Source organism: Leptidea sinapis, chromosome 19 (genome assembly GCF_905404315.1).
Source record: "Leptidea sinapis chromosome 19, ilLepSina1.1, whole genome shotgun sequence".
Lineage (NCBI taxonomy): Eukaryota > Metazoa > Arthropoda > Insecta > Lepidoptera > Pieridae > Leptidea > Leptidea sinapis.
Window position 1 is genome coordinate 4,472,902 of NC_066283.1, and position 25,421 is coordinate 4,498,322.

Below are 25,421 nucleotides of genomic sequence, written 5' to 3' on the forward strand. Positions count from 1 at the left end.
ATGGAACAGGAGAAAAAACGGTACATCTGATGTTAACTGATCATCACCGCCCACGTACTCTTACAACACTTAACCTAGTGGTTATCCATTTCGACCAACCAAAAGTCTTGGCAAAAGAGAAGAAGATTTCTCCTTTCTCTCTTTCTCACTTCATAATGACAACTACCTATGCCAAATACTACCTACTACTATCTGAATTCACAGTCATAAATCGTCCAGTTAAATAAAAACTAATTTAAAAACACAGTTACAATTACACGCGTTTTAATCGTATCGTAATAGTATTGACTTTTTGTTGCAGTACTCAACAAATTGGGGAAGAGTCTATACACACCTAAAAAATGGCGTTGAATTTTTTAAATCTCCTATCCAAGAAAACACATTTTTCAAGTCTTGAAAATGAATAGAGATTGAATTGAGTCTTTTGAGAATAGTTAGTCAAAAATTCTGTATATTAATTTTGATACCAATTGCAATTTAAACAATAAAGACGACCAAAAAATTGTTGTTTTAGCGCTAATTAACTTGGTAATTAATTACGACTGTATATACCTATTTTGTCTCCCTAACAAATAAAAAAAAATAAAGTTTCGGCACATTTCATGGCCCCTGTGTGACCTGTTTCGATGTTTGCCAGCTCGTGAAGTTCAGTTAAAATGGAATTACTTCACTTAAATGTTGTATTATTGTTGTTAAAGATATAAGAAGGAGTTTGGCTTCACTCTGAGCGATCGTGACGTCATAGTGGATGACGTACGGGTCCGTGGCGTGGGGCGGGGCTCGGAAGACCAGCGGGTCCCTCTGGTGGGGAGAGGAGCAGATGTAACGCCCAACGTGGATAAGGTGATGTGGTCACGTCTTAACTTCTTGATATTATGGTATCGAGATGCATGTAATGCAATACACAATTATTACCCTAAAAACCACTATATATATCCTTAAGTGCATCCCTTTCCATGGTCCTTCGAGCCGGATGCATCAGCTTTTAAACCTTCACCGTTTGTGTTAGGATGCTTCGTGAACATACACTATACATAGCTGGCACCACAAGCAGCACTCGCTCACGAGTTGATGCCCATATTGTTGATAAGCCCAGTATTGTTACTAAACTAGTTTTGGTTTGTAGGGCACTATTGCTTGACCGCAGAATATGGCGCCGCTGTGGTACCATTTAGCCGGCGGCTATGTAAATACGTGTGCGGAATTTTGAATGCAATTTTTGAGCCAAAAGGCGTCAAACTTATTCCTTATAATACATTTCCGCCTGTGAAAGTTGCGCTAAAATCAATCCAAATCTTTGCACATAGGAGACTAGCCGAAACAGAAAGACATGGTAGTCAGAGTCAGTCGACATTCAACAACATACGAATTTATTGAAAAACAATACGTTGTTTTCAATAAATAGATAAATAATCACACAATCGTGTCACGTTTCACGCCAGCAGGTTGTGAAAGTTTACTTTGAGGGCGGCTACCAGGATACCTCGATATATTTGCTGGATAAACTGCTGCCTGGACAGGAGATAGTCGGCCCTGCAATCATCATGGATAGTCTCTCCACTATTCTCGTTGAACCAGGTACTTTCAACACTTTTTTTATTCGCGAGTATCTTGCTAGTATTTTGCAGCAATACTCGAAAAATCAATAATAGTTTCATTACCTATTTGTTATGTTTTTAAAGTGTTAACCCTCACTTCTGGGATTAATTACACAAATAAAACTGAAAGCAATTTTTTATGAAGATTCGGGACTCAAACCCGCGACCTCTCGCGTTCCGTACGAGCGCTCTTTCTAAATGAGCCAACCGTTCGAGTGACGTATCGTTGATAAAATCTTGTATGCGTTGTTGAACTCTCAGGTTGTGGCTTCTACAGGATCTACTTTACAGTTTATAACCTGTTTAACACTAATATTTGTACATTAGGAAATTGACTTGAGATGTCGCTCGTTAGATTGTTGTCGTTAGATTTGCAAAAATTTTGTTTTCAAATTTTATTTGTGTTATATTAGTTTCGTTAGCTTTCAATGAAATTCTTACGTGATAGAAAATGATTGTTTCCGCCAATATTAACAACTGTATACTGACGAACGAGTTTATTACTCAGTAATCGAGCACTGACGCGCGATTACAGGTTTAGGGTGCGGTTGTTTCATTGTATTTCAACTTTTTCATATTCTTGTTATATGTTCCAGTTCGAAGCTTTGGCAAAATTATGAAACATAAAGAATGGGAATAATTTGTAGCTTTGACATTCTGAAATAACAATTTTGTATACAAATTAATCTACACATGCTTTAAATCCTCTTAAAAAAGATAGGGATCCCTTATTAAAGGTTCTAAAGTTAGCTTATTGCCAATATTAAAACACCCAATGTTCTAGTAACCATTACATCATCCAAACGAGTGTTGTAATGAAATTCAGTATAACATTGTATCATTCGTTTTCATTACAACACTCGTTTGGATGATGTATTACTTACTAGGATTGGCTTTTTTAATGTTAGTAGTTAGCTAATTGTTTCAGAATCTTATATAGAGTATTCATATTATAGGTGTAGATAAAGTCTTGTATGCGACTGTTGATAATTAGGTATTAAAACACTCATGTGATACTATTATCAATAAAAGTAAAACCCACATTCGTGTTTTAATACCCATTATTACACAACAGTTGCATAAATAACTATTATTTCAGCTTTCAGCAGATACATTCCTACGTCATCAAAACCATTTCGAATACTTACGAAAAGTGATACTAGTATAAAATGAAACTTTCTTTATACTACTCGAGCGAATCGATGTAAGGTACGATATGGAAATCTAAGTACTCTTATGTACTTACTAAACCACGAGTCACTAGATGGCGCTAGATGTAATATTATCACTCACTCATATATGTACTAAATTAAAAGTAAACCCTGCAGTCTTGTACCTGTGTCCACTAGATGGTGTTAGATGTAGTAAAATTACTCAGTTTGTAGTTACTAGAACCGCTAGATGTAATTAAGTTACTCAGTCAGTAGCCATTAGAAGTGCCAGACTTAGTAAAATTACTCAGTCAGTAGCCATTAAAAGGCCAGATATACTAAAACTACTCAGTCAACAGCCACTAGTAACACCAGATTTAGTAAAATTATTCAGTTAGTAGCCATTAGAAGCGCCAGATTTAGTAAAATTACTCAGTCTGTAGCCATTAAAAGGCCAGATATACTAAAACGACTCAATCAACAGCCACTAGAAACGCCAGAGTTAGTAAAATTATTCAGTTAGTAGCCACTAGAAGCGCCAGATTTAGTAAAATTATTTAGTCAATAGCCATTAAAAAGCCAGATATAGTAAAATTACCGAGTCAATAGCCACTATAAGCGTCAGATTTAGTAAAATTACTCAGTCAGTAGCCATTAAAAGGCCAGATATACTAAAACGACTCAATCAATAGCCACTAGAAACGCCAGATTTACTAAAATCAATCAGTAAGTAGCCACTAGAAGCGCCAGATTTAGTAAAATTACTCAGTCTGTAGCCATTAAAAGCCCAGATACAGTAAAATTACTGAGTCAATAGCGACTAGAAGCGTCAGATTTAGTAAAATTACTCAGTCAGTAGCCATTAAAAGGCAAGATATACTAAAACGACTCAATCAACAGCCACTAGAAACGCCAGATTTTGTAAAATTAATCAGTAATTGGCCATTAGAAGCGCCAGAGTTGGTAAAATTACTCAGTCCAATACTTAAATCACAGCCGTATATACAAGACCAAGTTCATGCAACTTTATCCGCATGGTTTGGTGGATCCAGCAGCTAATGATCTTTTTAGCGTTTACAGTAGTTACATCGTTGGCTAGGTTATCTTCCTGCCGTCATTAGGAAAAAGCGGGCTATCTTATATTGAGATGTATAGAGCGATGTATACTGGTCAAACTTAAGTAAAAGTTAGCTGAATGTGATGAAATGCGACCTTGACTTTTGCATTGAACTGTCTAAGCTTAAGGTCAGTATTCCACCTTCGCATGACACGCCCTAAATTAGGATATCATCCCCACCATCTGGATGTGTGGCGGTCCTCCACAGTGCGGTTTACAAGGACCTTTCTTCCACGTACTACAAAGCTGTCGAATGAGCTTCCTTGTTCGGTGTTTCCGGGACTTGCCTTGAAAAAAAAGCGCGTACACCTTTTTTAAAGAACTCTCCTGTGATTCCTATGGTGTTGCAAGAGAATGTGGGCGGCGGTGATCATATAACACCAGTTGACCCGTACGCTCGTTTGCCCTCCTTATAAAGTATATATTCAACTGTCAAATGACTACAAAAACGAAATCAAAGATTATACTAAGCTTACACTCAGCTAAATTGTTCGTAAGTAAATCCTGAGCAAAATCTAAGTACGCTCTATAGATCTCACACATTTTCTTAAATTTCAGATTGTCGTGCAGTAATAACTCAGTACGGAGACATCCGTATTACGATAGGAGAGGGAAAGCATAGGAGCACGAGTACAGAATGCGATGCCATTCTGCTCAGTATATTTTCCCATCGCTTCATGTCCATTGCTGAACAAATGGGAAGGTAATTACATTGTATATATTTCCTTCGTTCGACACGAGTATTTAGATGAAATACTTTTTTTAAACAATAAAACATCTAACCACTAGTTTAAAATTACAATACATATTTTAGAAAAGTAAAGTGAGAGTACATGTGCCGACAGTTGTTTTTGACTTACTCGTGTAAGGCATTGACTATTTGATGTTTGGGTATGTTTGTTGCATCATTTTACATATTACTAGCTGACCCAGCAAACGTTGTATTGCCGATATTAAAATCGCGATACAAAGATACTGTTGATCGTAGATGGGTGAAAATTTGAAGTTGTATGTATTTTTTAATGCTGACTCATAATCTAACAAATTTAAAAAAAAATGTCAAAAAATTAGTGTGGACCACCCTTAACATTTAGGAGGATGAAAAATAGATGTTGGCCGATTCTCAGACCTACTCAATATGCACACACAATTTCATGAGAATCGGTCAAGCCGTTTCGGAGGAGTACGGGAACGAACATTGTGACACGAGAATTTTATATATGTATAAGATATTGTAATCGAAATGATTTGTAAATCGATGGAAATGTAAACCTTGATATAAAAGAGTGGCAATGAGTTTCTTGCTACTTTTTCTCATTAGCTCAACCCTTTACGAAGTAGCGGTAGATTCAATAAGAAACAATATTTTTTTGACATTCATAAGTGTCATTTCCGTGACCTACATGAATAAAGTTATTTTGATTTGATTTCTGTTCCACGATTAATTTATATAGAGGCACGGAATGCAATCCATAGTTATGGGGCAGTGCGGCCGATATTAATACTATCTTTGTGCTGCAGAAGAGGGCTATTCGCGCGATTTATAACCTAGGTCCTAAAGAATCATTAAGAGAAAAATTTAAAGAAATAAACATTTTGACTGTTGCTTCTCAATACATTTTTGATAATGTTTTGTATGTTCATAAGCACATTGAGGAATTTTCTAGAAACTGTGACATTCATAATGTTAATACGAGGAACAAACATAAACTTGTTATGCCTACTACTCGGTTGGGTCGAGCTAGTAAGTCTTTTGTTGGGCGATGTATATGCTTCTACAATATGATCCCAGAAAATGTACAAAACAAATGTGTTACGAAATTTAAAAGAATTGTTAAAAAACGTTTGTGATTAAAGCGAACACCCTCGGGCTCTTTAATTATTAATGTTTATTGTACGATATTACATTGTAATCCATATTTTATATAAAAAAAAAAGCCCGCTGAGTTTCTTGCGCCCATTTTTCTCAGGTCTGAGGCAGTCTCTTTTGAGTGGGTGGTAGATTTTGACGTTTAATAAGTGATTATAAATCCTATTTTGAATAAAAATATTTGAATTTGAATAGGCCTGTGTACAAGTTTGTGTTTGTAATGTTGCTAGATGTTATAGGGAATAAAATTCCCAATAATTTATGGAACTGTTGTAATAAAATAAAACACAAACTCAAAACTCCCAATATTAGTACACAAGTAATATTTTATTTAACTAGTTTTTTTGAAATATTTATTTTGTATATACTTTTTTAAAATATTATTGAACATTTAATTTTTTGGAAATATTTTTTTTATACAATATGGTTTTCGTGAGTTACAATTAAGATTCATATGACATCTATTTCGAGATCCAAGATAGCGGATGTGAATTTTTTCAATAAAATAATGAAAAATATGATTATCATTTTCGAGGTTTTCGGGAATTTCTATTACCAATATTACATATCTTTTGAGTTCCAAGATGGCGGAGGTGACTTTTTCATTAGAACAAATATGGGTATCAATTTCGACGTTTTCGGGATCGTCCATTACGCATATGACATCTATTTTGAGATCCAAGATGGCGGATATGAATTTTTCAATAAAAAATATTTTAATTTTCGCAGTTTTCGGGAGTGTCAATTAATAATATGACCCAGTGATGAAATTCTCGCAACCAAAGCTATAAGTTTAAGCTCATTTTAGCCGGTTTGGTGATTTTAAACGACTTTTAGATTCAAAATAGAATTTATTACACTATAGCACACAAACTAAAAATTAAGATTATAAGATTCGATATGAAATTGAATAAACATAGGGCTTGCGCCGATCATTGTGGGAGACATACTAATTATGCCTTTCAATACACGTTAACCACAAACCGGTACGGATTCGCAGTTAGAAACAGATGTTTGCTTGCATTGATTGTTATATAAAATTGTGTCCGCTGTGGTTGTTTGTGCGTTTGTTGACAAATATTTATTGAGTTTGAAAATAATTAAAATATGTTTATAAAGTTATAGTAATATAGATATAAATATTTTATACAATAATAGGTTATATGATTAAAGTTAATTTATTTTTATGTTATTAAAATATCTTTAAATTTATTTATTAATATTAATTTTATTTTTACAAAGTTTCACTACATCATTAATATTATAACTTCTTGCATTACAGGGTGTTGCAGCGGACATCGATATCTGTTAACATAAAGGAGCGATTGGACTTTTCTTGCGCGCTGTTCGGAGCGGACGGTGGGCTTGTTTCCAACGCGCCGCACATTCCAGTACACCTGGGTGCCATGCAGGAAACGGTGCAGTATCAGGTATTCCTTTTACAAGCACTCATTTTGCAGTGCGTGTTTATTGGACAGAAATCAAATTAATTACACATACACACCAGTGGGAAGCTCCTTTGCACAGAACGCCGACTAGATTATAGGTACCACAACGGTGCCTTTTTCTGCTGTGAAGCAGTAATGTGTAAGCATTCTTGTGTTTCGGTCTGAAGGGTCGTAGCGTGTGAAATTACTGTAAAATGAGGCTTAACAATTTATGTCTCAAGGTGACGAGCGCAATTGTAGTGCCGCTCAGAATTTTCGGGTATTTCAAGGATCCTGAGCGGCACTACATTGTAATGGGCAGGGCGTATTACCATCAGCTGAACGTCCTGCTCGTCTCGATTTAAAAGAATCATTCAGGGTAAGCTTTTGGTGAAATGAAGACATGGTTATCTTATGCGTGATCATCATTGAGAACAAATAACAGCTTTAACCTGGGAATAAAACTTACTCTCCGAAATCCGACCTTAGAATCACTACTGTAATGTGAGAATATATGCAAAATTTTAAAGAATTTCATTTGTTAATGTAAAATGTCACCAAATTTAATGTTTTACTAAAAATATATATATCTCGTGTTATTAGATGAAGGTGCGAGGTGACACCCTGAAGCCAGGTGACGTGCTTCTCGCCAACCACCCGAAAGCCGGTGGTTCACACCTACCAGACCTAACTGTTATCACGCCCGTCTTCTATGAGTAAGTAATTTTATTTTGCCGTTTCTCCTGAGAACGGTTTTCAAGTAATTATCGAAGTTTCTAGAAGTTCTAGGATCCGCGATGATAAAAGTTTAAAATCAAAACTCAAATTAAGTTTTCATTTAAAAGCACTTTTGTGGGAGTATTTAAAATACTGAGTTATCACGCTCGGATATGTAGCGGCCGGTTATAGTCGGCTCGAGTCGACTAACGCGCTAGCATTAATGAAGTCAACCGCAGGGCATTTGCCGCTCTTAATATAGCGGCTGTTTTAGAGCCAAATGGTATTACCCGCCGTGATGGCAAGCGTCCTGATGGAATGACCCTGGTGGCTTGGGAACGGGGAAGGTCGCTGGTGTGGGACGCTACTTGCGTCGACACTCTGGCTCCTTCTCATGCCCAAGTTACGTCAGTTGCTGCTGGGGCTGCTGCTTCGACTGCCGAAGACGGCAAGCGTCGCAAATATGTCGGTCTCAGTAAGTCTTACATCTTTGTGCGGTTTGGTGTCGAGACACTTGGCCCGTGGGGCCCAGAGGCGTGGAGATTGTACAAAGTACTATCTTCGCGCCTCAATAAGGCTACTGGAAACCCAAGCGCTGGCAGCTATTTCGGTCAACGGATCAGCCTTGCTATCCAACGCGGTAATGCTGCCAGTATTCTTGGTACACTTCCCCTTAATTAACTTTTAATATCATGTTATCACAAATCACGCCTAGATGAAGATTTTTTGGTCGTGTCTTTCGACACACAATCTTTGTTTTTTGATGTAATCTATACTTCTATACTAATGTTATAAAGAGGAAAGATATGATTGTTTGTTTGTATTGAATAGGCTCCGCAACTACTGAACCGATTTGAAAAATTCTTTCACTGTTGGGAAGCTAGATTATCCCCGAGTGTTATAGGGTACATTATATTTTCAAAAAAAATTAGGGATCCCTACTAAAAGTCTAATAATGTAACCCAAGATGTAAAAATATGTACGCGAACGACGTCGCGGGGCAAATGCTATTAACCATGGAAGGGCTCTAGACAAAGCGGGAGACAAAAGAGAAGATGGAGTGGCATTTTTACTCAAAGAGTTGGACCGGAGATAGAGCGGATTGGAAATGTTTAGGGGAGGCCTTAACCGTAGAGGCAAATATATGAATAGAAATAAAGGCTTTTTTATTTTTATTTATTATAATACTATTGTTTTTGTTGCAGTCATTGTAATAATCCGACGAAGCCCATTTTCTTTGTGGCGAGTCGTGGCCATCATGCTGATATAGGGGGGCTCACTCCGGGCTCGATGCCCCCCCATTCTACATGTCTGGCTCACGAGGGGGCTGCCTTTCTGTCTCTGATGCTGGTAGATGGGGGACGGTTCAATGAAGAAGAACTCGTCAAAGGTATAATAAGAAAGACAAGAAGGGTCTTCGAAAAGAAGGTATACTCCCAGTTCTCACAATTAAAGGCACCTCTTCACCCCTGGTGTTGCGTGTTCATTCATTTATTAATATTCATTTATTTGCCATTAAATAGGGTGGTACAAATTTGGTCTTACTATAGCTTAAAGTATCTCCTATTTAGCCATAAGAATGCAAACTTGGGTCTTTGTGAAATTTTTTATCACAATATAAATTTATTAATTTTATATTTAAACAAAATGATAATTAGAAAAAATATATTAAAGTAAATATGGTATGGTAAATAAATATAAATAGTTCTATTTCTAATGTCTGCCTTTGAGCTAGGTGTAAGCGCGTTATTTACAAATACTCATGTCGTTGACTTGGAAACTTTTTGCGGGTAGGCGAAAGAAAGTTCGTTGATTATCGCACGGTGAAAGACCGCTACATCCAGGTGTTGAGGATGTAAACAGCGGTACTATTTAGTTTATATACAGCGTTATTATTTATTAATTACTGATTATATACAAATAAAATAAGTATTAATGAAACAATTATTTATTTTAGTAGTAATTTACATTTTGTATAGTGCAATAATGATAATTCGCGCGAATATTCAGCGTTTAAAATGAATCGCTCATTTTTTGTAAACAAAACAATAAAAATATCGAAGAAAAATGGCGGGGATTCGAATAACCTATGGCCTTTTATGCCTTTTTTAACCCATAAGATTTTCCTCTACCAAAGAGTTCCCAACTCGGCTAAAGAAGTTTTAATTTAATAAATTAACTACTATCCATTAATTATTATATTATTAACTAATTGCGCACATGAAAGTTATTACAAGTTATCGTGGGTCGGGCCCAAATTAACAGCCAATATTGTTTCAGAGCTGATGAGGCCAGGCGAAGTACCCGGTTGCTCCGGTACCAGAAACCTGGCTGACAACTTGTCGGATTTAAAGGCTCAAGTTGCTGCAAACCAACGGGTAAGACAAATAATTCAACTTATATTAAGGATTGGTCTCCGCTGCGCTCCAACTAGATACCGCACTACCTACGAACAAAAGCTTTTTCATTACGGCAACTATTAGATGCTTGTGTGCGTGGCATCTTGACATATTTTACATTGAAATTGATAAAATACAAAATACTTACTGATGATATGTGATCCCAGTGTCTTTTTTATTTCTTGCAGTATTCTTTTTACAAAGGTTTACTACGCAACCCGGCATTTTGGCTTCAATTATTCGCAAAGTTTAACAGAACATGTGACACATTGTTCGAAACTGGCTCGAGTACGCCCACTTGGGCGTAGTATTAGTTGCCGCACTTTGCGACTATGCCTGCGGTATCTAGTTGGAGCACAAAACCAATTTTTAATCTAAGTTATTCAATTAGTTTCCCCCGAATCGACATTGAATACTAATATTATTACTAGTTGGAACTTAGATCATTTGTACAATTAGATCAGTCTTTCTCAAAGTGGGTGATAACGCCCCCTTGTGGGCGTTAGAAACCTAAAGGGGGGGGGGGCATTAAACCTTAAAGGCCCCACTTTAGATCTCCCAGAAAAAAATGGGGGGCATTGGCGGGTCGTGAGCGATGGTTAATTTGTAGTGTCATTAAGATAACTTATATAAAAAAATTCGAATAAGGGTGTTTGCGCACTCATCCGTGATTTTACGGATACATGAAAAATTACCAATTGAATGTACGTTTTTGTCTGACGGCCACTTTGAAGTATCACGGATATGAATTTAAATCGTATGAGTGCACAGACGCCCTAATTAGTTTATATTTCTGCCCTGTATGACGGTATAAAACTAGGAATACTTGTACTAGGAGTACATAAAAAATCGGGGGCGCTGAAAAATAATTGACTTTCAAAGGGGGCGGTAAAAGAAATAAGTTTGATAATCTATGGTCTAGATAGACTCTGACGGCTGTGAATACATCGAAATAAATTGGGATTGATAGTTAACCTTTATTTTAAGCAATGCACACTAACGTAAAGTGACATTCAAATCGCGAGTGTAAGACGGAGCTTGTCACGCACACTAAACTAATAAAGCTGGCCTGTTTTCATCGGTTTTGTAGCAGTAATATAGACGTATAAAATATCTAAGAGTTGGACTTTTCTTTTTAGCACAGAAATTCAGACTTCGTCTGTCTGTTAACGCATTCCTTTGCCTTGACGTTGAGTGGCCTCTTAGGGGATATAACTTAACCCCACTGGATATTTTCTTATGGTTATCTGCGGTAACCATCTGCGATAATAACCTTTGAAATTTTATGGATTTATAAAGAAATATTGAAAAAAGATCTTAATATTGATCCTTATACAGCTGCTTCGAAAAGATCTCTAAAGTTTTGAAAGAGCCGCTAATGAATTGTCTAAAGTAATATTTATATTTTGGTTTTCATTTCTTCCAATAAATATAAATTAAATAACTGGTTCCTTCTGAGACATCCTGTATATCCTACAGTCGTCCCGCAGGGGATAAGCCTGTATATCCTACAGTCGTCCCGCAGGGTATAAGCACTATTTCTATTATCTTCTCATTTGGATTTCTATGTTACTGGCCTACGGAGATCTAATAGCTCCTGGTGGTACTGAGAATGTCACTGGTGAATCTTAATATATATAAATTACGTGTCACGTTGTTTGTCCGCGATGGACTCCTAAACTAATGAACTGATTTTAATGGGGGTTACTTCATGGAGTGCAGCTTAGTCCAACTTGAGGGATAGGATAGCTTTTATTTCGATTTGGGACCCATAATTATTTTTATTTTCAATATTTGTTTTGTATGGACATAATATTTTCTATGAGAGAATTTATTGACGCACGGTGTGACAGTTCCTCTGTGAAACAATTTCATGATAACATCAGGGAACATTTTTAACGAAATAATTCTTGATGTTTTTATTTATTATTGGCAAATTCCTATAGAACAGTATTTTTTTTAATATCTACAGAACAACGTCTGTCGGGTCTGCTAGTATTATATAAATAAATTGTTGTATGCAATATCTTACAGTATCATTAAAAATATAAAACATACAAATCAACAGTTCTCAGAATATCTAGCTTATAACTAAGGATTTTGGATAAAACTTTTTATTAAAGATTACGTCTATATTTTTATTAGTCTATGTGAATGTTCCATATGTTTGACAGCAAATTTTTTATGCCTATTTGAAGCGCCACTCGCGAGCGTCCAGAGAACAAATTTTGACGTATAATACAAATGGTTGCGAAGGAACGTACAATACTCTGAAGTATTTTTGCATTTTTTATTATTTTTTTTTATCTACGTTTTATTTATACTTCAAAAATCAACGTAATAGAGTACACCATTTTTGGAAATAGTATCCCACCATCTACCGATGTTTGCTGAGGTTGTCACCACTAGTTTTAGTTCCGCAGACTCTCGCTACATGGCCATCAGCGCCAAAATGGCGAATATCAAACAGGCACAAAAGCACTTTGACAGCCGCCAGTCCAGTGGTATAAAGTAGAGGTTAATGGAATCTTAAAATGAAATTTAATACCTTCTTTTTAAATAAATTTTATTTCTGCGTAGGGTATACAATTGGTGTGCGATCTAATTGAAGAATATGGACTCGACGTGGTTCAAGCCTATATGTCTTATATACAGAGAAATGCAGAACTCGCTGTAAGAGACATGTTGAAGGTACGTGGTTTTCTAGATAGGGGGGGTAAACGGGCAAGTGGATTATCTGATCAAAAGTAAACAATCCATACGCCCTTGGGTATAATCCCGACCAGCAATAGCAGAAGTCAAGAGATTAAGAGATTCGTTGCCGACTTTGAATTAACACCACCTACCAGTGGAAAAATGCCGGCTAGATTATGGGTACCACAACGGCGCTTATTTCTGCCGTTAAGCAGTAATGTGTAAACATTACTGTGTTTCGGTCTGAAGGGCACCGTAGCTAGTGAAATTACTGGGCAAATGAGACTTAACATATTATGTCTCAAGGTGACGAGCGTAATTGTAGTACCGCTTAGAATTTTTGGGTTTTTCAAGAATCCTGAGCGGCACTGCATTGTCTCGTCCCTTATTTTCATTAAAAAAAAACTGCGATGCTATAGCTTAGTATGTTAAAAGGTTTACGAGTTAATATAAACTGTTACCCAGAAAAAACATAAATGATGTTGATATTAAATACTTTCAAGGAATAAATTTAACTGCAAAGTTTTATAATTATTTAAGTTAAGTGTGATCTGTGATCAGTAGCATATATTAAAAACCACCACAACGGCGCTTATTTCTGTCGTGAAGCAGTAATGTGTTTGTTTGTATTTGTATATGTAATAAATTGTATAATAATATTATATTCAATAGGTTAAGTTGTTATATGATTTCAAAGATGTGCTGGGAGTTTCTTATCTGATCTTCTCTGGATCCCCCTTCATGAACTGCGGGCCTACCATGAACTCTTATTGCGATTCAATTGACAACCTAAAATGAACTGCTTTGCTATTTCGTACCACGACGTGATTAGAGCTATCTAATTTAGGTTGACGTCAAATCAACTGATTAAATCGCAATGATGTCAATTGAATGTCAAAAATGATATCAACTGAATCGCAAACTGATTTAGTTCGTTCATTCATTCGTACCATGAGGTGTTCAACCTAAACTGGATAGCTTATTTGTCAAAGTGACCGATTCGAAAAAAGTTCCTACTTCCTTAGAGGAAAGTGAATCGTATTGTTAATAACTTTTGAAAAATAGTGAAAACATAGAAACAAAAACAATTTATTGATTAAAGATGAGATGAGAATACTTTATTGGACTTTTTTGTAAAGCAATTTACTGAAAATAAATACCAAAAAAATGCCTGTTCGCAAGAACGAATTAAAAAAAATGTACTCTGTGGTCCTCAAATCAAACATCAATGGAGGTGCGTTCATAACCCGTTATTTTTACGAAAACACATAAGCAAGCATTTAATTTGTAATTCAAAGAACTATATTTATTTATATTACTATTATTTAATAAGTATAAAAAAGGGTTTAATAGTTTATAATTTGACGCAATTGCACAATTTTAAAATGTATTTTTAGTAAGTATTTTCTACGCAAAAAAACCGCTAAAATCATATCATTTTAGGTTTCGAAACGCAATTTTATTTCGTTCATTCTTCATAAGCGATTCAGTAAAAGGCACTTCATGGTACGAATTTTAGTAATTCAGTTTAGGTACCTAAACTGAACTGCATCGGATTCGCATCGCTTATTAAAAGTTGATGGTAGGCCCTCTGATGTAGCTTCATGACGTGTACCAAGTGTTGTTTCAATATGTTATGTTATTGTCACTCCCTATGGTACATAAATAAATTAATATGTTTCTATTTATATTTGCTAAGTGAACGACTTCTTTGTAAAATTGTCTTTTTTTGTAGGAGATAGCAATACGTACGCTGAATGAAACTGGAGAAAGTATTCTAAGAGCCACAGAATATATGGACAACGGCACGCCCATAGCCCTAACTGTCACTCTGGATAAAGATGAAGGAACTGCAATTTGTGACTTCACGTAAGGAGTTTATCTTTAGATACATAATTCTTCTGTAAGTGTGTTGACAGTAGACTCCTTCGAGGATGGTTTAGATTCACAATTGAACTACCTCCTAAATGGCTGGACCGATTTATATGATTATTTTTGAAGTGTTCCAGTGAATTTGAGATAGGTTAACGGCCGTTCCCAATGAATTCTATCTATGGTTGTGGCCTATTTCAGATAAAAATCGTAACTATCGTTGACTTTTCGGTCCTAACAAACTTATCGATGGTAACTCACCTTATCCGTACACGCTGTCTGTCAATAGGACGACGTATAGCTTACCAGCGATAGAAGTTTGTATGGAAATTGCAATTCACGCGTCCCAATATAAGGCGATAAGAATGACTTATCGGGTATATTGGGATAGCTTCAGATTATTAAGTTATTAAGTTTTTCTTTTACGAAATATGTGTTTCAATGATAGTATTGTTGTAACTTTATTTGTTCATTACTCTGTCGCATTAGGTTAAACCTGTAATGATGGATGTAGTGTGGTTATATAAATAAATGAATATTGACAGGTAAGTACTGAAAGTAGAAGATAGTAATTTATTTCTATCTGTAGATAGTATATTGGGAACAGCCGTTAGGTAATTCTCCTACGTATGTTAGTGATCTCCTAACGTCTGAACCGATTTTTCAAATTGAACACGTGTGTACCGCACAATGTCTGTCGGGTCCGCTAGTATAGTATAAAATAAATACATATAATTTCTTTAAATGATTTCTTTGAATAAATTATTTCAATTTTACATAATTATGACTACTTAACTCCTACAGAAACTATTTACAAAGAAATGAAACTATTGAACATTACTCAACTTTACAACTACTACACATGCATACTTATATATAAGATAACTCAGACTCATTCACTCAAATACAACATTCACAACAAAACACAATACCAACAAATATGTTTTACGTCACGCCAGACACCTTGTATTACCTAGTATTAGAACCAACTATGGTAAAAATAATATAACATTTGCAGGAGCACAGCTATACAATAAGCTTCCGAAAACTGTAAGAGAAGCGACTTCGCTCAACATCTTCAAAAAAAGGCTGCTATATCATTTACAAAGCAATGAATAAAAACATCTTATCATAATAACAATAAACTATATCTTGTAACTTGGACCACCGCCTTAAAAAACCGGAAAGCAGCAATGAGCAAATTCGCCTCTCACTCACTGATTTTATGTTCTCATGTAAGTGACGACAGTCTTAATGAGAAATTAAAGTTCTTTAAACCGAAATGCTATCCTAAAATTTAATGGTTGCCGTTAATACCAAACTGGATCATTTGCTGGGCGAATCAAAAATTTCCTGGAGTTATCATCGAATCCGGGCCACATTTTTAGATATAATAAATTACTTAAAATATTGTTCATAATCCTAGGGGAACCGGTGTGGAGGTATGGGGCAACCTGAATGCACCCCGGGCTATTACCCTATCTGCCATAATCTACTGTCTGCGATGCCTGGTCGGTCATGATGTGCCGCTCAATCAGGTGAGTGCTGTTCAACGTGATCGGAGAGAAATTAAGAGATTCTTGCAACAGTTCGAGTGTTATTTATGTTATTGAATACTTCTTTAGAAATCTATATTAAAATACTTTTAAAACGCGTACACTTTTGACTGTTTTGGTACATAATTAATTAATTTAACGTTTAATTTACATTTCTTTTTATTTATTTCGTTTCGTGACCTTTGTAGGAGCACGTTTTCAGGGTGGACAGATCCTTTCACAGACATGGATCCCTTTCTGTGGATCCTCTCATGCAATTACCAAATCATCACGTAAGGAAAAAGCATTATACCTAGTATGGTTCCTCCCAGCGTATTTCGGATATTATCGTCAAACGCTGGTCAAATATGGTAGTTACTGATCAGTCTTACTTTATTAGTTCAATGGTCTGATAGTTAAGACTTCCCGGGTTCAAATCAGCGGAGAAGTTGAAAATCTTTATTATTTAAAACAACGGCGTGGTGGTGGGATGTAGTTTTATGTATTAAAAATAGACAAACGAGCGTTGAAGTGACCTGAATATAAGTGATCACCGTTTCTCATAAAAATTTGGAAAGTCTGAAGGAATCACAGAAGCGTTGCCGGTCGTTTAGATGGGTGTGGGTGTCCTGGGACTCCTCTCGGTCCGGGGGCTACCACAAGGGCCTATTGTTGGACCGTTCCTCTTCCTAATTGACATATTGTACGATACTATAGTGCCACAAACTTATCTGGCCCGGTGGCTAAAAGTAGAACTAACGTCGCCATTTTGAAATGTCAATCAGCCTATTATTCCATGACATTCCGACCATTGATTGTTTGTTCCGTGTGTTTATTTTTCTTTTTGTGGTTTTAATAAGTGAAAAATGCCGAAAGCTTTAAAAAGTGATGCGAGGAACGTTATATTACAAGTTGTGAATTATATTAAGGAAGAAAAACGCCTTCAGGCACCAATTATATCCTTCGATAAGTTGTATGAACGCGTTGCTGCTGCCACGGGTTAGTGTTGTCAGCTTCTAAAAAAATACCACCACGCACTTTAAAAAAAGGAAAAGGACTAAAGGCAAAATTGAAGTGGACAATTTTGATCTCGGTGTCATTAGAAGAAAAATTCATGAATTCTACAGCATGCGCAAAGATATTCCCACATTAGCAAAGTTGTTAAATGTGCTCCAAGAAGACATTGATTTTAAAGGGAGTCGTGAAACACTCCGAAAAATACTCACTAAAATTGGATTTCGTTACAAGAAATCAAAGTCTAATCGAAAAGTACTAATTGAACGTAATGATGTCATTACTGATATGTATCAGCATGGAGAGCTAATTATCTACAAAAAATTTATGAAAATGAATGCGGTGAAAAAAAAAAGTCATATTTTTGGACGAGACTTATATTCATTCGTCTCATACAGCTGGACGCTGTTGGCAAAGTGATGAAGTTGATGGTGTGCTTAATCCAGTCTGGAAAGGAAACAGATCAATAATTGTTCATGCGGGAGGACAAGCTGGCTTTGTGGAGAATGCATTATTAGTTTATCAATCAAATACAAAAAGCGGTGATTATTACGATGAAATGAATAGTACAAATTTCAAAAAATGGGTGACTGATAGACTTCTACAAAATCGACATCGGCCAACATTAATCATAATGGATAATGCCCCATATCATAGTATTTCTATAAACAAATGCCCTAATTCAAATTATAAAAAGGCTGATATGCAAAAATGGCTGTCAGAAAACAATGTTGAATTTAGTGAACATTTCACAAAACCGCAACTCTACGAATTAATCAAAAGGCACAAACCAAAACCTATTTACGAAATAGATGAATTATTGAAAAGTAATGGACACAGCGTGTTAAGGTTACCACCATACCATTGCGATTTAAATGCAATCGAAATGATTTGGAGCTCTATGAAAAGAAATGTAGCAGATCAGAATATTGGTAGATCAAATTCTGAAATGCCTACATTGATTGCAGAAGCTTTTGATAAAATAACAGTTACGGAATGGCAAAAGCATTGCAATCATGTAAAAAACATTGAAAACGAGTATCCAAAAAGGGATGGATACTTAGACGAGGCTTTCATCATTAATTTAGGTAGTGATAGTTAAAGTGAAAGTAGTGACTCTGATGATGATGAAATGACTTATGAATTAAACAATTCCGGTGATATAAGAATACCTGGAATATCTCCGTTAGAGAACACTCGGCATACATTTTATGTAAATGATCATAATTATTGTATAAAAATATAAAGATTTTTAATGACACTATTTGTTTACTTCTTAGTGAAGTAACATTTATTTTACATTAGGCGTTTTCAGGGAGTCACTATTAACGTTAGTTTTGCTATTTTCTGTCAGATGCGTGAACAAAAAATAGCGAAAGAAAGCGAAAGTAGTGAAAACCGTGACACCCTGAACACCTCTAATATGTGCATATTATTTTTACCCACTTTATTGCAAAAAATATTTACTAGCAACACTTAATGCGATAACAGCGACGCCGCCAGCGGGCCAGATAAGTTTGCGGGACTGTACATATACTGAATCTAAATTTTAAAAAGCCCGCTGAGATTCTTTAACCGTTCTTCTCAGGTCTTATAGGTATACTATTTTGAATAGGTGGTAGTTTTTGACATCCAATAAATGATTTTAAATCCTATTTTGCCCTCTTCATTATTATTCAGTCTTTACCCTGTATACAACTGTTCTAACAAAACTTGACATAGTGAAATATTTTTCAGGGATGCTTAAAGCCAGTTAAGGTGATAATACCACCGAACTCCATCTTGGATCCGAGTGAGGATGCGGCTGTGGTGGGCGGGAATGTTCTCACATCGCAGCGAGTGGTAGATGTTATACTCAAGGCGTTCCAGGTTTGTTGATGCATAATACAATTGTATTTGGATAGGCATATTAGAAGAAGGAGGAGGTGTAGTGTTTTGTTAAACGGAGAGGTGATAAAACCGGCGGAATTTGCTATATTTCTTGGCATTACTCTGGATTCCAAATTACAATAGGGGCCCCGTATTCAAGTATTGGCGAACAGAACAACGGCCGTTTTCAATAAACCTATCTTCTCTTCTTCTTCGGCGTTACACTCTTGTCAGAGTGAAAGAAATTAACATCTTGGCTGTTGCTTCTCAATAAATTCTTGATAACGTAATATATGTTCATAGGCACATAAGTGAATTTGCTAGAAACTGTCATTACCATGCTGGTAACACCAGGAACAGACATAACTTTGTAATGCCTACTACTCGGCTAAGTCGAGTTAGTAAGTATTTTGTGGGTATATGCTTTTACAACAATATCCCAGTTAATGTTCAAAACAAAAGTATTACGCTATTCAAAAGAATTGCTAAAAACGTTTGTGTGGTAAAGGTTACTATAACATAAATGTCTTTCTTAATGATTATTAGTTTATAAACATATTTGTGTGATGAAAAAAAAAGATCGCCGAGTTTTTTGCGGCCAATCTTCTCAAGTCTGAGGCATTCGTTTTGGAATGAGTGGTAGTTTTTGACTTTAAATAAGTGATGTCACATCCTATTTTGAATAAAAATATTTGAAGTTGAATATGAAAAATGGATTATTTGAAACGTATCAATTAACACCGCAACATTACTTACAAATTGATTAATTAGCACATCATCGGTAGAAATAGGCGACAAAAGTGGCAAGACACGGTGCGGTTAAACATAAGTTGTACTCTTTTCCGAGATATCGAGAACCGCTTCGGAAATAAGTTGTTCTCTGGAAGATTAGAAAATGCGCAATAAACTTTGTTAGTATGTAATATTGTACTAAGTATGTCATTACTATTGGTAAAAAACATTCAACTCTCAGGTTGTGGCTTCATCTACAGGATTTACTTTACCGTTGATAACCAGCTCAACCCCAATATTTGCATATTGGGAAATTTACTTGAGATGTCGCTCTTGTATATCTAAACAATTAGTTATGTTTTCAAAGTGATAACACTCACTTCTAGGATTAATACACAAAAAAAATTGAAAACAAAATTAAATCGACCTCTGGCGTTCTGTGCCAGTGCTCTGCCAACTGAGCTAACCGTTCGAGTGACGTATCGTCATAAAATCTTGTACGCCTTGTTCAACTCTCAGGTATGTGTATTAATCCTAGAAGTGAGGGTTATCACTTTAAAAACATAACAAATAGTTCAAAAGCTGTTATTTTTAATATTATCTACAGGTGTCCCACGGCTATGCCACATGCAGGGGAAGTACCTTAAGTATTGTATATGTAAAAATTTACTGAATGAAGACTTTATTTTAATTTGAAAAATAATGTAGACAGTTAATGTTTGAATGTAATTGTAATGTGACTTGCAGGTGTGTGCGGCGTCCCAGGGTTGTATGAACAATCTGACGGTGGGCGACAGCGGGTGGGGGTATTACGAGACGGTGGCGGGGGGAAGCGGAGCGGTAAACAACTATTATTTTGTTATTATTAAGGAAATTTTTATGTTACCAGTGGGAGGCTTCTTTTTGTGGAAATACATTGTATGTATACACTTTTATAATAAAGTCCCAGCCACTGTTCAGGCATTATCTATAAATAAATTTAAATGTAATATATAAAATTCTCGTGTCACGGTGTGCGGGACCGAACTCCTCCGAAACGGCTTGACCGATTGTCATGGAATTTTGAGTGTATATTGGGTAGGTCTGAGAATCGGACAACATCTATTTTTCATCCCCCTAAATGTTAAGGGTGGTCCACACGATTGTTTTTTTTATATTTTTTTTAAAAAAATTAAAATTTGTTTGATTATGAGTCAGCATTAAAAAATACATACAACTTCAAATTTTCACCCATCTACGATCAAAACAACTTTTGTATCGCGATTTTAATATCGGCAATACAACGTTTGCTGGGTCAGCTAGTGTTTTATAAAAAAAATGGCTCTGTCGTAAATCCTATTACTCCACTCCTAGATAATCAGCTGAATATCTAAGTGATCGGACAGCCTGGGACTAGAATATGATTATTTTATAGCGATAGAAATGACTGTACAATATTGTATATTTTTATTGAAAAGAGCGCAAAAATAGAATGCTGGGAGAGTTTCTTGCGCCGCTTCTCTCTCAGAGCGCCATTTGTTTCCGAAGCGGTAGTAGTATCTAGTATAGTAGAAAAGAAATCAAAAAGAATTCTAAAGGAATCAATTTTGAGAAAATAAATGCCTTTTATGCCTTTTTATTAATAAGGAGTTTAACACTCTCTGATTTGAGCAGCTCTCTTGTGGCAGATGAAACACGTGTCGAAGCGATTTTATGAAACATTACTCACAGGAATACACAGTCCATATCGTTTATAACATTTTTATATAAGAAGTAAAGGAAAGCTGCTGTGTTTCAGGGTCCGGGCTGGCATGGCTCAGGAGGAGTACATACCCACATGACGAACACGCGGATAACAGACGTGGAGATAGTGGAGACCAGGTACCCCATCCTGGTGGGGGCCTTCTCGCTGCGGGGCAACTCCGGGGGCAGAGGTTGGACCTATACCTTACCGAACTTGTTGCCTTTTTAGAATAGAAAATACTTTATTAGTAACTAAAAAAACACATAACACCTTAAATTTATAACATTATACAATTTATAACGCAAAGAGTTTCAACAGACAACCACATTCTTATTGCTCGATGCGTGGTATCTGTATGAAATTCAAAAAAAGAACATTTTCGTTTACGCCTGTTCCACACTACCAGAAAGTCGCCGGCCGTAAAAAAAAGTAGGTTATTCGAATCACCGCCATTTTTCTTCTATATTTTTATTGTTTTGTTCACAAAAAATGAGCGATTCATTTTAAACGCTGCCAAAGAACATTATATTCGAGTGAATTTTAATTATTGCACTATATAAAATGTAAAGTACTACTAAAATAAATAATTGTTTCATTAAAACTTAGTTTATGTGAATATAATCAGTAATGAATGATATTAGGTTACTACTAGGACTTGTGTTTTAATGTTAGCAGTAAGCTAACTGTCCCAGAATCTTTTAGAGGATTCATATTCTGGGTGTAGATAAAGTCTTGTATGCAACTGTTGATAATTTGTTTGTAATGCCCCTTATTACACAACAGTTGCATAAATAACTATTAAATATTTTGTCGTTCCGTGAAGTACGTAGAAATGAAGGTACATTCTGCGTCTTTTACTCTTTAATTTCACTGAAAAAGGGTTTGCACATCAGTGAAAATAATAATATTTTTTAATTTTTTTGGGGAAAGTACAACGTTACCGCGGTTCTTAAATATTGTGAATGGACTCGTTATAAGGCCCCATTTAACCTCCTTTCAGCTTTACGGGTAGTTTTGTAACAGCCTGTATATATATACATGCGTATGTATATCCTACATTAAGTTAATTTATTGCCATTTGTCATTTTATAAATAAAATCCCCTAAACCTTTAGGTTACTTGGAAGAGATCGCTGAATATCTGATCGCGATAAGGTCGCCTAACTGTACTACCATAACTATTATGTACAAATTTTTGAATATTAATTTTTTAGGGCAATAAAGTGTTTGCATTCATTCATTCATTCATAATCTGTGCAGGCAACTGGCGTGGCGGTGATGGCGTCACACGAGAATTGACATTCCGTCGCACCGTACAGTTGTCGGTTCTGACAGAGCGCAGAGTGTTCGCGCCGTACGGCTTGTGTGGTAAGCTTACATCGATATAATATAATAATCCTTCCACTGTTTTTTTTTTATGGAATAGGAGGACAATCGAGCGTACGGGTCACCTGGTTAAGTGATCACCGCCGCCCACATTCTCTTGCAACACCAGAGGAATCACAATAGCGTTGCCGGCCTTTAAGGAAGGTGTACGCGCTTTTTTTGAAGGTACCCATGTCGTATCGTCCCGGAAACACCACACAAGGAAGCTCATTCCACAGCTTTGTAGTAGTACCTTCCACTGTAAAAGTGCTCTGTGAATAGCTCGATCATCTGGTGTTGCGTAGAGACGTCGCTTCATTGTGTGTCTTCTACCGCATTTATCACGGGGAGTGTTCCGAAGAGCTGTTTCACCTGATTCCTGTCGCCGAATTCCACCTTCACACGACATTCCACCAATTAGGATATCATTCTCACCACCTGCATTATAATGGGTATCAATTACCCTCAGCTGAATGTCCTGCTCGTCTCGCCCCTTATTTTCATATAAAAAAAACTGGTTTACAAATAGATTTATAGACATATAGGTTTATATCACCTATATGTCTATAAATCTATTTGTCTTTTCTTAAGTCACCGTGACCGAATGGCGCGTTGGGTTTGTTTTCCAAGGCCTTTTGCCTTCTCAGGAACTTGATGAGAGTAAACAACTGGACTCACAATCTCATTCAAAAATTGTCTCAAGCAAAACTCTACCTACGCGTCTTTTAGGCAGAGTTTCGTTCAGTTGTGTTTTGACGCGCTTTGAATACAACGCCACGCTATGAAAAACTGTCCAAATAACAGCATATCCAAAAATGAACAGTGTCGTATTTCAGGTAAGTGCAAAACTGACGAGACTGATGCCTCTGTTTGATGAGGGATGGGGCTTCAATCTCGGACATTACTTATTGTGTAAGCATTATTGTGTTTCGGTCTGAAGGCCGCCGTAGCTAGTGAAATTTCTGTGCAAATGAGACTTAACATCTTATGACTCAAGGTGACGAGCGCAATTGTAGTACCGCTCATAATTTTTGGATTTATCAATAATCCTGAGCGGCACTGCATATGTAATGGGCAGGGCGTATCAATTACCATCAGCTGAACGTGCTGCTCGTCTCGTCCCTTATTGTCATAGAAATAATATTGCATATTATATTCTTAGTGTAATTTGGGCGTCGCTAATGTTCACCCCCTGAAAACATAAGCTCATAATATACTCTTAATAATAATAACGAACTTCACTGTGCAGTTTCTCTGAATTTTTTATAATAAAAATAGGTGAATCAGATTGCCCCGCGAAAGAGTTTCCATAATTATATTTTGTATATTAACGATTGAAGGTGGTGAGGCGGGGCAACGCGGACAGAACTTGCTACAACGCTACAGGGGTAAACTTATCGATCTTGGGGCAAAGGCGTCTATTGAAGTGTATCCTGGGGTAAGAGTTAAAATTGAATACTTATATCTATTATAGTTAGCATAGTGCAATTAATCACTGCAGATTGAATTTTATAATTTCCAAAGGCTGTTGAGGTATTTGATAATCTAAATAGGTCGATTGCATCTGCCTACTGCCTACAGGCAATGTGCATGCTTAAAGTGGGAAATTGACTTGAGATGTCGCTCTTGTAAATCTAAACAATATGTTATGTTTTTAATGTGATAACCCTCACTTCTAGGATTAATACATTAATAAAATTTGAAAAACAAAAATCGACGATCAGTCATCTCAAGTCAATTTCCTAATATGCAAATATTGGGGTTGAGCAGGTTATCAACTGTAAAGTGGATCCTGTAGATGAAGCCACAACCTGAGAGTTGAACAAAGCAAACAGAATTTTATAGCGAGGCGGTACTCGAACAGTTGGCTCAGTTGGTTAGAGCACCGGCACGGAACGCCGGAGGTCGTGGGTTCGAGTCCCGGATTCGTTTTGTTTTTCAAATTTTATTTGTGATTAAATATATTTATGACATATGTGTATCTTTTTCTTCGCGGTCAATACGCTCTTGACAGAGCGGTCGTGATTGTCAAGAAGTTTTAATAGGGGCAGATGTTATGCGTCTCACAATTTCTCGCCATCTCTCTCTATTAGAGGTCATTCGAGTGCACTCATGCACGGGGCCGGCCACAGCAGACTTGATCTGATCGGTCCATCGCATAGGTGACCTTCTATACGGTCTTCTACTTTACCCTAAACGACATTCTATGGAGTGACTACCGCGTCTCGACATGTGCCCAAAGAAGGCCAGTATGTGGAAATGCACTATGGAAGATATACTCTATTTAATTTGTAGTTCCTGGTGTATCGAAACGTTAGTACGTAATAGTCGCTTCATTG

General features: G+C 36.3%; 1 protein-coding gene across 11 annotated transcripts in view; it reads left to right on the plus strand.

The window, feature by feature from the left end:
• The window catches only part of LOC126969874 (5-oxoprolinase), a 60,576-nt gene that overhangs the window by 31,270 nt on the left and 3,885 nt on the right, over positions 1 to 25,421 (plus strand). For all 11 annotated transcript variants that reach the window (XR_007730484.1, XR_007730483.1, XR_007730485.1 and 8 more), the window contains exons 15-29: positions 699 to 843; positions 1,446 to 1,578; positions 4,425 to 4,569; positions 7,019 to 7,166; positions 7,767 to 7,879; positions 9,086 to 9,270; positions 10,161 to 10,258; positions 12,860 to 12,970; positions 14,709 to 14,842; positions 16,272 to 16,383; positions 19,132 to 19,263; positions 20,743 to 20,835; positions 21,773 to 21,908; positions 22,978 to 23,085; positions 24,423 to 24,520. Coding sequence is in view for 1 of the 11 variants with exons in the window: in XM_050815459.1 (XP_050671416.1) it covers positions 699 to 843; positions 1,446 to 1,578; positions 4,425 to 4,569; positions 7,019 to 7,166; positions 7,767 to 7,879; positions 9,086 to 9,270; positions 10,161 to 10,258; positions 12,860 to 12,970; positions 14,709 to 14,842; positions 16,272 to 16,383; positions 19,132 to 19,263; positions 20,743 to 20,835; positions 21,773 to 21,908; positions 22,978 to 23,085; positions 24,423 to 24,520 (1,891 nt within the window). In the remaining 10 variants the exon portion in view is untranslated. The remainder of the gene's footprint in view (positions 1 to 698; positions 844 to 1,445; positions 1,579 to 4,424; positions 4,570 to 7,018; positions 7,167 to 7,766; positions 7,880 to 9,085; positions 9,271 to 10,160; positions 10,259 to 12,859; positions 12,971 to 14,708; positions 14,843 to 16,271; positions 16,384 to 19,131; positions 19,264 to 20,742; positions 20,836 to 21,772; positions 21,909 to 22,977; positions 23,086 to 24,422; positions 24,521 to 25,421) is intronic.